Source organism: Megalops cyprinoides, chromosome 2 (genome assembly GCF_013368585.1).
Source record: "Megalops cyprinoides isolate fMegCyp1 chromosome 2, fMegCyp1.pri, whole genome shotgun sequence".
NCBI classification, from domain to species: Eukaryota; Metazoa; Chordata; class Actinopteri; order Elopiformes; family Megalopidae; genus Megalops; species Megalops cyprinoides.
Genome location: NC_050584.1, coordinates 33,071,769 through 33,089,829, shown reverse-complemented (window position 1 = coordinate 33,089,829; position 18,061 = coordinate 33,071,769). Strand labels below are relative to the sequence as shown.

General features: G+C 41.9%; 1 protein-coding gene across 1 annotated transcript; it reads right to left on the bottom strand.

The window, feature by feature from the left end:
* Window positions 1-176: 176 nt before the first annotated feature.
* On the bottom strand, window positions 177-17,598 carry espnla (espin like a). Its single transcript, XM_036518824.1, is given in 9 exon segments — window positions 177-1,676; window positions 3,243-3,413; window positions 3,535-3,629; window positions 4,053-4,200; window positions 11,586-11,708; window positions 11,877-12,087; window positions 16,386-16,561; window positions 17,319-17,480; window positions 17,482-17,598. Coding segments are annotated over 9 exon segments (2,703 nt in total).
* Between the last annotated feature and the right edge of the window lie 463 nt (window positions 17,599-18,061).

Genomic DNA, 18,061 nt, shown 5'->3' with positions numbered 1-18,061 from the left:
TATATCTAAACTAAATCAAGTACTTGCTAACATTTTATATAAATTTTAAGTCAAACAAGTCACTAACAATGACAATGGCATCCTGCCAGTTCAGATTTTAAGTTCAGTTCAGCACTGCTCGGATGGTAGCAAACTACATACAAACCTTACAAACATATCAAAAAGAAAAGGAAAATCTACTCCTCAAAATCAAAAATCTCTGCCTCTTTCTCTTTCCAAAAAGCAAAACTGCGATCAATGTATTTGCAAATTTCATCATTGCTGAAGCTGGAGAGGTCTGCACCACTTTTCAGCATGTCTCCTTCATCAGGGGTGGGAGTCTGGACAATGACTTTAGGCACTGATCTTATCTCTGATGGCAATGGCTCCCCAGTGGCCGATGGAGGTGCAGGCTGACTGGAAGCATTCCCAAAGAACTTCAGCTTGATGTCCTCAAAGCCATCCTTCCACTCCCGGTTCCCAGCCTCAATGTTCTGCAGGACAGCTTTGTGGAAGTCCCGCACTGTCTCCCAGCTGAATCTGCCAACATGGTCAAACACCTCAAAGCAGAGCAGATGCCTCATCTTTCTCTCGTCCGCCGACAAATCCAGCTCCAGGATGTGGAAGTAGCCCAGCATGAACAGGTCAAGGGTCAAGCTGTCATAATCTATCGTGGCCCCATCGACACGAGGCAGGAACTGCTCTGGAGAGTAAGTGACCTGCTGCCGATGAAGACGGTGGATTTGCCGGGAGGGAACACTGCAAATCATGTTCCTCCAGTTCCCCATCATTTTGTTGATGGCACTCCTTTGCTTGAAGAAGTGACTCAAGGAGCCGTTCTCCATAGTTTTCTTGGACTCAGACTGTGAGGCCTCAACTTTGCCTTCCTGATCAGCTTTCTCAGATGTTTCTTGGCCATCCAGACTCTGCTTCCTGCCCTTTGTAGTCATGGCATAGGCTGATTTCTTCCAGTGACCCAAGAATAAGACCACTATGCGCTCTTTTCGTAAGCTGGTTGTTTCCATGACGTCATTAGTCATTTCACCATATCCTATACCTGAGTCATTGCTTTGGTTAACCTCAGCAGCTTGCTGTACTTCTCCAGGAGATTGCTCAGTCACGTCATTAACAGGGACCTCCTCAACCTGTGATATGACTGGAGCCTCTCCCATACAGTCTAATGAGGGAGAGTTTTGACTCTCAAAGTTTGATTTCAGATTCCGTACTGAGACCCCAAACTGCTGAATCTCCTTTTCAATCTTCTCCCTTCTCCCCCTGGATGAATTCTGTCTTTCTGGCATCTGAGAGAAGACAGACACAAGTTCAGTGTTGGGCATTTTACAATAGGGGTGGTCAGACAGGTTCGACATGAGAAGGGACATGCTCTTCACAATCCCAGATATGCGATTGCACCACAAAGGTAACGGGACTTGGCCGTCAGTACTGGACTTCCTGAACTGTGTGTTGGCAGTGATATTGACGATGGGGGCTGGTAGAATGGTCCTCAACTCTTCAGCAAGGCGGGCTAACTCCAACTCATAGCCTTCACATTGTTTCTGCATGGAAACATTCTCAATCTGTTTTTCAAGGTAGATGAGATCATTCTCGGTCAGCAGCTCCCCTAAAGGACCAAGGATGGCATTGTGTGCCTGGGAGTACCTCCAACTGTCCATCTTCATATATTTGTTCCCATTCTCCTGGTAATAAAAGAAATTGGCAACAATTTATTTTCATAAATAACAATTTATTGTCATGCCTGGTCATGCCATTGACACTATGCATTTGTGAATCTGATATGCCTGTCAAAAGTGTTCCTCAGCACTCGGATCCACTCATATCATATGACACGGATATAACATGTGACATTATGACACATGTGACATGACATGATGACATCATGATGAAATCATGACACAACACTTTATGTCGCTACCACTTTATGTTACTAGCATTGTACTTTGATGAATGTAAAGTGGTTGCAGGTTTCTTCCAAAAGACCATTACCAAAACCCATTACCAAACTACAAGTCAGTGCCTAGTTAAAGCACACTGCAATATGGCTACATTAATTTAAGCCATTACATTTCTTATATTAAGCCACTTCAGATATTTGCCATAACATTTGTCACAAATTCTGTATTTGTAACTAGTTTCACTTACATGAAAGTGTGTTTCTTTCCAAAAATTCAGTCATCGAGTTGTATATGGTTGTTTCAAACCACAATCAGATAAGCAGTATATACTACACTTAATTCAGCACTTACATTTTCCCTCATACCTCCACTGCTGTAGCAGTACAATATGATGGAGGATACCATTCCAGTTAGTATCACAACTTGTAATTAGAAAAAATGATTACTGCCACTTTCAAATATTTACTTAATAATTGCAATTAATTGAAAAATGAGTTGTAAAAGGCACTATTTGCATTTAGAGATTACTGTGTCTACTTAATAACCATGGAGATTTGTTAAAAATAACAACTATACCCCAGGATAAGCCTATCTAAAACAGCTGCTTAGGTATTTCTTGAGTAGAGAATCTAATTTAATTTAAATCTTGTTTTGCTACAAGACAGTCAGGACAAAAAAATTATCCCTGAATAAGGCTTTGCATTCTGTGTTAGCTTTGGATATGAAGCTTTATTTACAGAAGTGGTTTAGTGCTGTTGCTTTTTTTAGTGCTTTTATTTGCAGCTAAAAGTTACTTGTAGTTCACAAGGTGTTAGATGTATTTTTTGTTGGATTTTCTTTTCAGATGGATCCCAGAAGAGGATCTGGTTCTTGCACAGGTGGACCTGGGCAAATTCATAGTATGCAGAAGATGGAGATACAGCCCCATGATATCCCTGCTATTGGCAGAGGAGCTGGAAATAGAAATGATGGCTAATACTCACAATTTATGACTGACTTAGCAACAGCCAGCAAGGAACTAGAATTCTCAGCAAACATTAGAAATGACTGCTATTCTATTTTTTTGGCTCATTTTATGGTTATATCTTCTAGTAATCTTCAAGTCTGTCAGGAAACGAAGACGTCAAAATGTGTTTCATGGGTCTTGATGCAAATGAAGTCCTCATCTACAATAGTTCCAGGAATTAATTCATTCAAAAGAATCACAACAATCGGAAGTGACCTTGTTGATGCAGATGACTAACACTATTATAACACCATTGCATGCTATTGTTTCAATAGCATGGCTGCTGAGGGAATCCCCATCAGCTACAGCGTGATTGTGACTAAAATAAGGATTGAGCAGGGTACCTTCCTCCTCTGATTCTCCTCATCCTGCAGCCGAGCTTGCAGCTGGCGCACCATCACCTGCCGTTTCCACTCAGCAATGGGCCGGCCCTTCTCATCATGGGTGGGCACCAGGTAGTCAATATCAGACAAGTTTGCCTCCTCAGTAGGTAGCACCACCATCTTCTCTGATTTCTGGTGAGGACAAATCCGCAGTGATCTATCCACTAGCATTATTGAATAACCTGATCAGTTTTCTGTCACACTTAACCAACACAATCAAAAGAGTAAGCAGAAGAATAAAAATGCTTACAACTTGCTGTGTGAAGACTGCTGAAATCCCTGCTTGTTTCAAAGACATAATGGACTTCATGCCAGAGAGATGGTTTGTCTCCGACACTGAAGGCTTGCCTAAGTTGACAGAATGTAATGGTAATTAGGATACAAGTGACATGTTATTTTTGACATTCTAGCCAATGATGATACGATCATATTTATTTACCATCATATCTACAAGTAAAATTCACAACAGAAAATTATGTACACTGTCATAATTAAACTACATTTATTCATTTGGCAGACGCTTTTATCCAAAGTGACTTACATAGGTTACAGTATTTTACAATGTTATCCATTTATACAGCTGGATATTTACTGAGGCAATTGTGGGTTAAGTACCTTGCCCAAGGGTACAGCGGGGATCAAACCGGCAACCTTTCGGTTACGAGTCCTGCTCCTTAACCACTATGCTACACTGCCGCCTAGAACTAATGAACTGCTTAGTGAATGAAAGGGTGATAAAGGACATGAGCTCCACAGGATGGTGAGATGTACCGGTGTTATTTCCACCCGAGGATACTATCTGCACATGCTTCATGCTGCTTAAAGCTGATTTCTCTGGTGGGGGCATGGAGGGAGGTAAAGGTGGCGCCGGAGGGGGCAGTGGGTGGGATGGCTGGGGAGCCATCTCGCTGTTTGCTGGCTATGGGGAACACAAAGGTGTATACAATACATACAATACCAGTCAAAGACACACCTACCCATAGAAAAGGTTTTTTATTTTTATTATTTTTCACATTTTAGAACAACAGTAAAGACATCAAAATTATGACATAACAAAATTAGAATTATGCAGTGACCAAAAATGTGTTGAACAAATCAAATCTTTTATATTGTTCAAACTAGCCAAAACTATTTTTGTTATGGAGAGAAACTGATACATAGGCATCAACTCCACTATTTATATTTGTCTAAGAAACAAAGTTAGGATGATGGTTACCTTTTCACTCTCCATCTCGGCACAGCCTATGGGAGGTGACAGTAGTAGTCTGCCGTGCTGGGTTACCAGGATACAGGTGACCTCTCCGTCTTCTGTGCCTCGTTAGTGTTAATCTCTGAGAGGGACCTATCTGCAGCAAAAGGCTAGAAAGAAACAGTACAGCACACCTTTAAATCCACTGTTCTCTGAAAACAACCACAACCCACGGGGTTAAGGACATCACAAATATCATTAAAGTCTTGCAATATAATAAAACATGAAACAAAAAAACATTGAAAGTACAGGCAAGAGTTCCCATCAAGTGTATTGTGAGAAGGGGGACAGAGATATGGAAACACTTAGATCCTTTAATGAAGCAATGTAATGCACTAATGGACTCCATGTAGAATGCATATCAAATTTAGCTCTCCAAGGAATCCATTAAAAAATGCAACATCAAAGGAATCCATGATACATTGCAGCATACTGCTGTGCTTTGTTTCAATGAGGTGGTCTTCATCATTTCCTTTTACACAGCACTTTGATGTCTAACAGTATGAAATACATTGTGACACTGTTCTGGTAGTGGAATAAACTTCCCAGAAGTTGTGTAATACATAAATAGACAAACACAAAAAAGTGCCTTCATTTCTGCACCCTCCTCATAACAGTTACTGTTCTTACAGCCACCATGCATCTGCTCTTCAGTGTTTAACTAAATCCAGTGGTGCTGGCACATCTGGCCTTAATCAGCACCCCAGCAGTCACTCAATTGGTACTTCGTGGGACCACCGCTGTGTCACACAGCAAGTGATGGTGAATGATGGGGCCTCCAGGGGGTGCCCTTGAGCAAAAAGACAAAGCATGTTGCATGACCATTATGCCACAATGGCTGTAATGCAATCACTTAAAAAGCCATGCTGTGAAATGGCAAACCTTCATTAGTACTTGAGCTTTAAAAGACACAACAAAACTGACCTGAAGGCACTAATGTAGCACTGGGATCCTCCTCAACTCACAGTGCAGTATTGGTGGAACACTGCAATGATCTATCAAGAAGAAAAACACCTCCTGCTTTACAGTAATTTTTTAATTTTAGAATAGCAAAATAGCAAAAAAGCAAATTAATTAGAGGAAAATAAGTTTTTAATATGCTCTCCTTGACAATGTCTTTCTTAACCTAGGAATGCATCAAATGCATCAAAATAACCTGGTTCCATTTTGGCATGTTATATCAAGTGATTACAAATCAATGTTACATCTGTGTTTTGGAGTTGTGCATATGTGTCTTCCTTCCCTAAGTATTAGAAAAACCCTGTTCCTAATACCCATAATGTCTGAGACACATTTCTCAGACTGTGAATATCCCATATCAGTCACAAGGTTAATATCATATACATGCCAGGAAGTTAAGGAAGCCAAAAGGCATATTGGGAAAATGCTGCTGTGGTCAGTCCATGTTGTTAGCAGCTCCAATATCAGATCCTACTACGCTTCTTTAATTCACAAACACCTCTTAGTCACACAAGCAATGTGACTTACGTCTACATTCATGAGAGAAAGGGACTTTTTGTTTGTTCATACAGCAGAGCTCTTACGTTAATGCTAAATGCTCTTAAAGGTGTTCCACCCACCATGTATGCTAACAGGTGCCAATCTAGTGTTGTGAGTGCTATTGTCCTTTAACAACACAAAAACCCCATCGATCACATGCAAGTGTCAAGGAATACAATACACAGAACATGGCTGTTCAGGTGTGAAAGCATCTGTGTTACTATATACTGTATGTATACTTTATGTGCATAATGAGTTGCATGCTAAAAGCGCCTTTTCCCATACTTTAACCACATGCTGTACATGACTGAATTCCCAGTGAGTCAGATTATGCACTACATAAAAAAACAACTTCTCTTTCCCAGCATAAGTATTATTTTCTCTTTGTAAACCATTACCTTTGCATATAGAGCTATGAGCCATTATATCATAGATATGAATATATGGTTTAGAAAATAACACAATGAATGTCTACAGAATTCAGAGCATGAAGACCATAATAATGTAATTCTACATAGCGCTGTTACTATGCTCTGAATTCTGTAGATACGGTGAATAATTATAAGCCCTTAAATTTCCCATCAGTCTTATGTTAATTATGTTGAGTCAATGTCATCTCCTCCTAAACCAACTTCAAAGTCAATTCACTGACTCTTGTGCAAATTCCAAAGCAATAAACTGGACCTCAAACATCATCATAAAAATATATTCCATTCAAAACCATTTCACAAAAAGAGTTGAATCAGCAAAACTTTAGAGAAAAAAAGGACTTACAATGTTCAGCACCATCAATGACTTATTCCGTTATCCAGTCTGCGTCCTCTCTGAAGAAGATGACACAAAATCTGATGCTCAAACCAGCAGCTGTTTGACACTGTCATCAACATCCCAGCCAGTAGCCAAAAGCCCAAGGATCAGCAGGCAATAAACAATAAACTCCATTTGGAGAATGCACTTAATAATTAAGAGGGTGGATTGGATGGCCAGTAATGGGTCTAAAGCAGGAACAGACCAATGGAAACGTGCATGCTTGCACTGGAAGAAGCAATGTATTGGGGATGCCTAACAAATCAGCTGCAAAAGACACTGTATCCTACTTGCTTCACTAGTTTTCCATTCTTCAGTAGTGAGGAGGCTAGGGTAACAGAGATTTTGTCCTGTCCACCTGTAATCATGAGGCAGATAGTGGCAGGCCAGTGCAGAAATTGATCCACCCAGTCAAGCGTCACGGTCCAACAAAAGCGGAGTCAATGTTAATAGCCCGAGTAAACTGATTTACGCCTTGGCCACACATACTTCCATGATGAATGAAGCTGGCCGAGATGGCCATCACGTGAGCAGACGTATTTCTCAAGGTACACCAGAGACACACCGGAGATACACCAGTGCTCCCAATCCCCCTCATCATTAGCTAATGTCCTGCCCACCTGGCCCTGATCACTCTGATGTTGTGATAGGTTCCAATTGCCTGATCGAGATCTTGTGACATCAGTCACCCTTTGGCATTGCTTTCCCCAACAGAATACCTTGTACTTCCTTTCAAAACTAGAATATGCCAAGTCCCCTCACCCCTTAGTGGAAAAGGTCAATATTGAGTGAAAGACCAGATCCACATGGCACTGAACCAAGGAAAGTCTCTCCAGCATTCAGTTAACACAGGGTGTTATTATCTGTGATTCTCAGCCTGCAATTAGTTATCCAAACCACTAAAATTAATTGTACTGTTACTGCTTTTATCGGAGTTGTTATTTTTTCAGGGAGGTAACACCATGATATAACATTGATGTGTTGTCATGACACTTCACACGTTTTTTCAGGGAGCAGGAAGCCTCTGGGTAAAACAATTATGTCCACTGGCACCTTTTACCATGAGCACATTCCTGTCCTTAATCAAACAATTTATTGCAGAACCAATCAGTACAGTATCATTTAAAATGGATGGCTCATCACATTAAATTTCTCAATGTGATTTCAGATACATGTCAATTGAGGCCATTGACATTTGAAAAAAAAAAAAGTTTTTACACAACATGGCTGCATGGCTGACAGAAGCTGCACAATTCTATGTGTAGTTGTGCCAGTTTAGCAATTTTAAACCTACAAATTTCACAGATATGACTTGGGCAGCAGCCCAGGAAACATGAATGGTTTCTTCAAAGGAAATGCAATGATATTAAGCCATAAGAGGTGCCTACCATATTTGGTTTCATGAAAATAGTCAGGTGCTACCTTGTGGTCATTATTTTGAGATTATAACAATATATCATGCTTATGAAAACCTTCTTTAATGTATCATATACTACTATGTGTCAACCTAATTTGGTGTAAAATCTTCTGGGATTGCCTGCCCTCTTGTTTTAATTTATGTTTTTGGGTGCATTGACTGACATAATCCTGATGGCTCAATACTGCATGTGTAAAGAATAACAGAGCATGAGTAGGCCTATGCCACTTTGTGTTTCATGGTTGTCAATTACTTTGCATTCCAGTCCCGCCCAGTGTTTATCCAAATGAGTTTTAGAGAATGCTATTAACTAGCACAGTTTTACTTATTCAACCTGACCTTTGGTACCCTCTAGTGGTTGTACACAAACACTATTTGCTCTGATTACTACGGAACATGCTTTCATACTGAGCAGTTGTCATTCATTTACATTTACATTTATTCATTTGGCAGACGCTTTTATCCAAAGCAACTTACATAGGTTCCAGTTGTTTTACAATGTTATCCATTTATACAGCTGGATATTTACTGAGGCAACTGTGGGTTAAGTACCTTACCCAAGGGTACAGCAGCAGTGTCTAGCAACCATTGAACTAGCAACCTTTCGGTTACGAGTCCTGCTCCTTAACCACGATGCTACACTGCCGCCCACATTCATAACTATTGTGTAGTTTGGTGTTTGTTTATGTTGCAATCTGTTTTGTAGTTTACAGTCTTTTACAAAATGTCTTACAGGAGAGGCAAACTGACTTAAGTAAATTTTCTGTAGGGCTTCAGTACTCTAATGTGACTTTTTTCAAGGGATATGAAAACATAAGGTAATCAGGAAATGTACGGTGACCCCACAAACCAGTCATAGCCATGGTATATTTGAAGCAGGCTTCGTCAATGACCGGTGAGAGTCATAGATGCACACAGTACAATAAACTCTGCAAGCACGCTTGTTTATTTGATTGCAGCTGTCTTTCCAAGAAAGGCAATCACGCTTCCAAGGGGTGACTACCCTGTATCGGGGTGACCTCTCTGGGATCAAACATGAGGAACTGCCTAGCACGCAATGCACTGGCAATTGTCCCAAACAATCCATTAAAGGCTGCCTTAGGAAATGAGAAGATCTGACCGACATATTAGAAAGGAAGAAACAGGGTGAACCGCAGCGTAGCTCACAGATGTATGTCAGGCGGAGAAATATAATTAATGCACACCACTTCTATCTGATACGTTTTAGCGAGCAAATGATTCCCACATGAAAGGATATGAAATGCTTGCTTAGCATGCCTGGAAGTATTATTTGTTAAGCAAAAGGTCCTGGATGTTTCGGTCTGAATTAGTCAGACATGCCAAAGAGTGTGGGAATAAGAAATTAAATGCTTTTGGTTACCCACCAGAGCCCTACATCTTATTTTCCAGTTGACCTGGACCACTTCAGCCTCTCTTACAAAAAATTGTTGCTATTTTACAACAAGATCGAATGGAGTCATCTTTTAGAGAGATAATGGGGAATGGGGCTGAAATCACATTCCCCCATGTTGTGGCTGTTTAGGGCTGCTCCTCCACGCAGTTGTGGAGGATCTGGAAAAACATGACACACAATCAAATGCATGCCTTGGGCCAATACCTCCTGCTTCCAGCTCCTTGATCGGATTAAATTGCTCTGGTTCCAAGCATCCGAATGGTGAAAACGCAAGGGGTGGGAGTGGAGAAGCCCTGAAACTGAAGCCCTGGGATCTCATAACCGGCTCAGTCCCCGGGTTCTGTGCTCTCTACCTGCTGGAGTAACCGATAGTCCCATCTCACACAGGGGGAGGCCGGGCCACGGCACCCGACTCCGGTCAAGCCCGGCGATGCTAATTAGCCCCTTTGTTTGCAGATGATTATTTTTAACGCGGAGCTGAGGCCAGGGCTTACTGCTTTTCCATCAGCCTCTCCATATGAGGATACAAGCGCTGCTGCCGTGCTAATTTATTCATGGCACACTCAAGGGGTGCTCTGGTTACCACGGCTGCGCGTGAGCCACAGAGGGACAATCACCGAGTGATGTAATTATTACAGCCAGGTCGAGACTCAGCGAAAAAGTCTGTCTGATCTTATCAGAGATGTAATAGTTTGCCTACAAGGGAAGGGTTGCAGTACAGCTGTTCAGGTTCTACTATAAATGGTGCGAGCTAAACTGAACAGCAACAATGCACTTCAAGGGCTAGACAGTGTATGGCAGCCTACAGCACTGTGATAGTGGGATTAAGAGCCTGAAATGTGGACCTAGAGGCAGTGTGTCTGAATGGTGCTGTACAGGTGGACCCTCACGATTTCACACGTCACACTTCACAAGAACGTGCAGCTGCGCAGCCCACTGCTCCACCCAATCTAAAAAAGTGCAGCCACATGGTACAAGCAGCTGTCTCACAAACTCATCAAGAATGAGTGGGTCCCTCCATCCTTCCACCGTGAGCCGGAAGGAAGGAGAGTGGCAAGCCGAGTGCAAACATGGTGTCAGCTCTGAAATATTCATCAACTAAACTAAAGGCTGTCTTACTTACCTTCCTGCTCCACCTACCATGGCACACAAAACAAAGGTGTTAATCTGTGAGTGCTCCCTCAAGTCACTGAGACCTCCTCCCAAATTAATTGGACCGATCAACACTCACTCTCAGTGTTTCAATGGAATCTTACCTTAATTGCAATTTCCTCTGTTTCCTGATGCTGTCATATTGGGATTACAGCCACAGTATCTGCGTACGCAGCCAACTTAATGGTTGTCTTTTCATCCAATAACACAAGTGTAAATTTGAAATGGAGAAGTTAATAACATATTGAGATGAATGCTGGCAATATTTAGATCTTGTTAGCTTCTCATTAACAACCTCTTGAATTGTGAAACTACCAAATCTGTCAACCATAATGAATGTCTTCAGTCGTATTATGACCTGAGTCAATCTGTTTGTGATTGGTGGACTTGAACACCGTGTTGCTACACTAGTGTGGCTTCGGGCCAAAGTGAAATCCAGCTGTACGGCTCAATTGGTGTCACACATGGATCCATGACATATCTTAACAGCTGACAGAAACAGCTCTGCACAAGGAAAGAACATATATGAGAACTTTGTTAAATACGATTTTTACAAAATCAATACATCTCCTTTTCCCAGGAATTTTAAAGCTTGGGCCATATATTTCCTTACCTGAAAACCAGAAAACAACGAGTGCAGAGCCCAACAGCAGTTTCTGCTAAAATTGTATTTTTTCGAGTATTTTTTCTATTTCAAGAATAAAAAGGAAAACAATAGGAAAACAACATTTTCAACCATGATGAAGTGGGGAAAAGCTCTCTTACACATTGCTCCACGGCCCAGATGTACTTGGCGCAGTCATAGTGCCCACTGTATTCAGCTCGGTCTGCTGCTGTGAACCCATCCCTGTCACACTCAGTAGGATTGCTCAACAGAATCTGGCAACACTGATGCAATAAGGGGTCAAAGGTCATCATCTATGTGATTTCAAACATCATCAGATACGTCTTTAAACAGAGAAAGCTTTCAATTTTTGTATATGTGTGTGAAATAGTGAAGCTGTGAACACATCCAATTTCAGATCATCCTTCTCAAAACCCATAATTGGCTCTAACCTCCAGTTCTCCATTTTCAGCAGCGTCATGAAGTGGGGTGCTTCCCCAGTCATCCTCAATGACCTTTGCCCCCAAGCACAGCAGTCGCTCAAGGATGCGATGGTGCCCTCCACTGGCTGCAAAATGCAGTGCAGTTTCCCCCTTCTTGTCCTGGCAAGAGAGGCTGATGGCTGCGCAGGAGCCCTGCAGGGGGAAAATGCCATTGAATATACTTGAGAGATCAAAGTGACAGTCTGCAATAAGTCACATCTGCTACTTCAAGGCTCACTGCCAGTATGAATCCTTGGGAGGATGCTGTTGTACCTTTAAGCAATATGCTAAACATGAACCAAGGTCAGTAGTGTAGCTTAGTGGTTAAGGAGCCAGACTCATAAATAAAAGGTTGCTAGTTTGATTCCCCGCTGGGGCACTGCTGCTGTACCCTTGGGCAAGGTACTTGTCTTAGTAAATATCCAGCTGTATAAATGGATAACACTGTAACTGATGTAAGTTGCTCTGGGTAAGAGTGTCTGCTAAATGCCAATAATGAATCTGTGAAGTAAGCAGTCATCTTTATACATGGATAATATACTGCATGCTACATTAATTTGTTCCCTGCTCTGAAATAAAAGATTCAATGAATCAGAAAATTTTGTGAAGCAAACATGTAACTTGTCTGTCAGTTGCCCATTTTGTTAATCATCAGCACACGGCATCAAAATCAACGCTATGTATAATATAGTCAACAATACAGGTAAGGTATGCAAGCTGGCCTGTATAAGAGCCTGGCACATACATACCCATAATTAAAACAGCATCAATCATACCCTGTCCTCTCACACCTACCGCTGACAGCCAAACTAATCATCTGGTTACTGACAATCCCTTCATAGTTATGTTTTTTGATAAATTAAAATCTCAAGTCATGAAGGTAAATTGCAAATGTACTGATGTACAACAGTACTACAGTGACATTTTACCTGTTTCATGTCCATGTACAATTAGGGGATAGCATGAATCTATCCATGAATATATCCATTATTTGAATCTGTCAAATTACAATGATACTCCATTACTATTAATCAGTAAGCAAATATGTAAAATAGTTTTTTAAATGTATCAAATTACATTAGGTTAGTGGAATTTAATTTATTTTGGCGGTAACTGATGTAACACAGCATTTTTATCACTTTTGTTGAGCATCCACGTACACAGCAGGATCAGTTACATCAGTAACACTTGATCCTGATCAGTATCTCTTCCTCAGAACCATTTGATCAGGATCACATAACAGCAACACAGCATCATTAAACAGGATCAAATGCTACCGATGCAAATAATCCTGATAAAAAATTGCTTTGGCATGAGAAAAATAGTTTGGAAACATTATATTATGTTTTGGTGGCTTAAGTGTACCTAGCATGCTGCTGTGAGAAAAAAGAAACCCTGGGGAAGAAATTAGCTGGACATACAGATCTGCCTTACAAGGGCTTTCCACTTCCAATGTGCTTAGCATGCACAATAAAATTAATGACCCCTAGGGTTTCTTTTCAAATATGTAGGGATGTTTTTCCTCAAACAGACAATTTACAAATAGTCAAGTGGTGACTGTCATGTCAAGTACTCTCACATCCAGATATGGTGGTGGAGGCAAATGTGTTGAAAATAAAGCTAGACATCTTTATTCAGCACTTTGCGCTGAATAACTACGGCCTGGCTATGAAGGATCTGTGGATGCTTTACCCTTCCCTCTTTCATTGTGTTGGCACTTTATTCAATGGAGTTGTGAGTATTGCAGCAATGCCCTCACCAGCCAGGCCACCAGGGCATGGTGGCCCGTATATGAAGACATACCACATGGACATCCCAACAAACAGTATCCCAATGTCATTCACAAGGGTAGGGACTATTAATGAGTTTGTTTCCTAGGAAGAACAACTGGGTCAGTTCTACAAACACAGGTACTTTGATTTAAGTTTGTCTCTGTCTCCATATTAGGTAGCATGTTATGGTGCACACATTGCAATCCTCCATTGTCAGCTGTGCATATTTCATCTGCGTGATCAGTGGTGTGGAATTCTTTCATGTTAGCTGACAGCCAATGCCAGTCAATCCATATGCTACAGCAATTAAGGGAAAATCTAATTAACAAATCTTGCTCTTGTGTCTTCAGATTTCTCCACAATCCGAGTTGGAGGAATTTCCCCATCAGAGTAGCCATTCTTTCCGGAGTAGACCTGTTTGTTTAGGCTGCGAGTGATGACCAGACGAACCGCCACCTGACACTGTTAAACCGATTAATACATCCTATTTAGATTAATCAGACTGAGGTTTTTGGTTTGGGCTGAGCCATGGTCCTTTGGCTGCCTTGTCTCCTGCCTGAAACAAGGCCTGTCCTGTTTTCATTCAGTCTGAATTGAGTATCACCTATAGATATTCAATCTGTCTCATTATTAAGGCCATGGAATCTCCTTTCAGTCAAAATTCTGCAAAGCCATTCTGTTCTGTTTTACTATCTCATTCAGGCTTATAAGTAAAAAGGGGCAGAATCTAAAACAGCTTCAGTCACAACTGATACAAAACTGAGCAAAACTAAAAAACCCTTTACATTACATTTACATTACATTACATTTACATTTATTCATTTGGCAGATGCTTGTATCCAAAGCGACTTAAAGGTGAGCCAGAGGTAGAGCCTACAGGGCTCATTCATACTGGATATAGTGCAATATGCATGTGTATTAGTATAGTGGGCTAAACCCACTCATTTGACATGTATACAGTATAGACACAAGGGTTACTGGTGTATAATTGGCACCTCCAAGGGCTCACTGTTGATGGTGAGGAAGATCACACATCTAACTACCACAGTAGGCAGCACAAGGACACAGGTAGAGATTGAAATGATATTTACGGCAACAAAGGGGAGGCATTCGTGCGTGTGAAGCACTGGGTGTCAGGTTCCAGGCTGCGAGTGGGACATCCATTAGCATGAGATGGGCTCAGTGGGGCTGAGAGAGACAGAGAACTCACACAAATGCCCATGCACCACGTCCTTGAATAATGACATGTGCCAGACAAATGACAGCCAATTGTTAGGCCATATTTGCCAGATGTCAAGCCCATTAATCTCCAATGCAAATGCGCTGGATCCCACTAGACAGAGATGATGCTCTGACAATGCAATTCTTAAGCCAGTAAGGCCTTTATGTGGACCCAACCAAGCATTCTCATCTCAGTTTCAGAAGGGCAGACGTCTCAAGTGGTCTCTCCTGATTTCCCACTGAGAACTGGGAATGTGAGGGATTCATAGATATACATGCATATGTTTACTGGAGCAACACACTGTATTCTGACTTCCCAGAATTCCTTCCTTAACACAAAGCCACACAAACCAGTCCCAATGGCCCCAGTAAAACTCCAGTATCAGTCCACCTTTTACAGCTGAAACGGATACTTAGAAAGTGGCTAAGTAAAACAGTATAATAATACATAAGATACAAATACAGTGGCATCAGCCATTCTGCCTCGCAGACATCCATTACAGCTTACAGAACATACATAGGGCCAAACCACAAATAGAAGATTTACAAGACTGCTGCTGGAAGAGGTACAGGTCAGCCTGGAAAGAGGAGGTAAATGCAATAATGGGGACATTGAACTGTAGGGGGTGTTGTGTTTTGAATGAGATATTAAAACTGAGGTTCTGACCCCTCGTTGTCACAAAATCTCTAAAGGAACTGTTAGGAAACAAGAATTCCACTGGACTCCTGTTGAAGCGTCAATTCATTATCTATCTGGCCACCTCACATTCCCCCCAGTATAACTGTGGACACACTATAATAGCTGTTGCTGCCTTTACCTGCAAATTATTTTGGGACCTACAATGTAAAAAATGTGAATATTTTAGTGAACATTTTAAATACCATGTAGAGTAGGGGGAGTGATTGATGAAGGGAAAAGGCTTGCTGTGGCAGGTAGCTTCACAGATTAGTTTAAGCCCAAATAAAGTTCAGTTAGCCAAGTGGTTGATAAACCTATAAAAAAACCTATAAAAACCTATAAATATTCATGATGTATACATACAGTACTGTGCATTGTTGTCAAAATATATTTCTACACCAGTATAAAAATCAGGAGTGATGGGCAGGCTACATTTAAATAACCATAAAGGTAAAGCTTTTAAAGCAAATCAGATTAAGATCTATGTTGATAATAAAGTAAATGCTGTACATAAAAACAAACAAACTGAACATGATAACATCCCAAAGGGATTTCAGGTTATCCTCATATACTGTATTATATATAGGCTTACTTGCTCCAAAATATCCTCCTAGGTTTGTCTGATGGATCAAACTGTTTGCGGTGGAAAGAAATTACCTTGCCCCAGTAAATTTTGACAATAACAAAAAATTATAAGGTACTGTAATGTGTAAAACAGGAGCCATAAACTACAGTTGACCAGTAGTCTGGGTGAACCCCCTCTGGCAGTGTGCGGGGTGGGGGTTTGGCCTCCTACCCAGAAGCTACCCCTGGATCAGCAGCTTCAGACAAGTGAGGTCACCGTTGGCTGCTGTGCAGTGGATGGGGAGTGCCCCGTAGTCCATTTCCTCCTCAGCCCAGCCCCATACAAACAGCAGTCACCGAACTGCCTCCACAAGCCCAAAATGGGCCGACAGATGTGTCGCCCCCATGTTGTCCTGCTCCTGCAAAATGCACACCAGCATGCACAATCGCACAAGGATGCAAACGAAACACAGAAATATGCACAGAATTAGCATATAAAACAACTAGTGTCAAAAAGTGTCATGTGGAATGAGCTTTAGAATGACTAATGGTTACACTTAACCGCCAGCAGAATCACAGCCAGCCAATTCTTTCCCAACAGGCCTATTTAAATCCCGAATATTTCCCATCTCTCCTGCACATTCATACCATATCTTTTTACTGGGCCAGACAAAAGACTGGCACTATAATAAAGTTTGTGTCCATTGAATACATTTACTGTATTTAACCTTTTTTATTGAGCAGCACAAGTAAAGACAGTGCAGGTGCTGTTGATACACTTGTAAGGACACCACCACCCCCAAATGTTATCACATTAGTTGACATGAACAAGGAATTGTACTTTAATGTGAAGCATATGTGAGTAAATGATACTGGTGGTTGCTGAGGTTAAGTGAACTGGTTTCAATTAGTGTGGGTAAGAGCTGAATTTCAAAATTCAAGGACAGTAAAAGCAACCCCACAATTTAAACAAATGGTCTTTGTGGTACATAAAAACAAGGCTGCTGGTGACAGCAGTAGCTATGGTTTACCACTGGACACAGCAATAGATCCCATGCCGTGATATAATGGACCCAGAAAATATATACCTCCACCTTCCCATACTAACAGCTCTATCTGGGATAGATGTATATGATCAACCCCCCCCTCTGCCTTACCTCAGTGCTGTAGTCCCACACAGTCCACCAACCACTGCAGTTCCCTCACATGCCCCACGGAGGCTGCATCATGGGTTGAGGTGGCCCCATTGTCATTTTCTGCCCTCGTATCGCCGGGAAACCCCGCCTCACCCACCAGCAAGCGCAGGCAGTCCATGTGCCCGCAGCTGGAAGCATGGTTGGACGGGGGTCGCCCCCTAGGCGTCAGCATGAGTGAGGTCGCCAGCATCTATGGCGAGCCCCCTCAAGGCAGACAGATTCCCTCCACGGGCTGCCTGGATCGCCCAGTGCTGCAACATCTCCTCACTCCTGTTCCTCTGCAGCAGCCACACAGACAGCAGGGCAATGACCCCACTGTCCCCCACGGGTTGAAAGCCAACAGCTGAGCAGCTGGGCAAGAGAGGGCTGGCCCCCATGAGCAATCAAGGTATTGAAAGGAACCTAGAGGCACAAAATGCTCGGCTAAAGCCCCCCCCAGCCCCTGGGTAGTGTGCAGAGACGCACCCCGCTTAGTTGCTCGGCCGAGAGGTCGTGGAAATTAAAGTAACAGGAGAAGCTAACTGAAGGACAGCGTGCAGGGAGGGATTACATGGAGTGTTATATTTACAATACTTTTAAATATTCATCTTCTTTTCTTTGTCCTCTCAGCAGCAAAGACACCGAACAGAGGATTAGGCCTCTGTTGTTTAGACAATGCGTGTGAAATTGAATGTTACTTTGTCTAGACTGAAAGGAAAGAAAAGTACTATAAGAATGGATGTA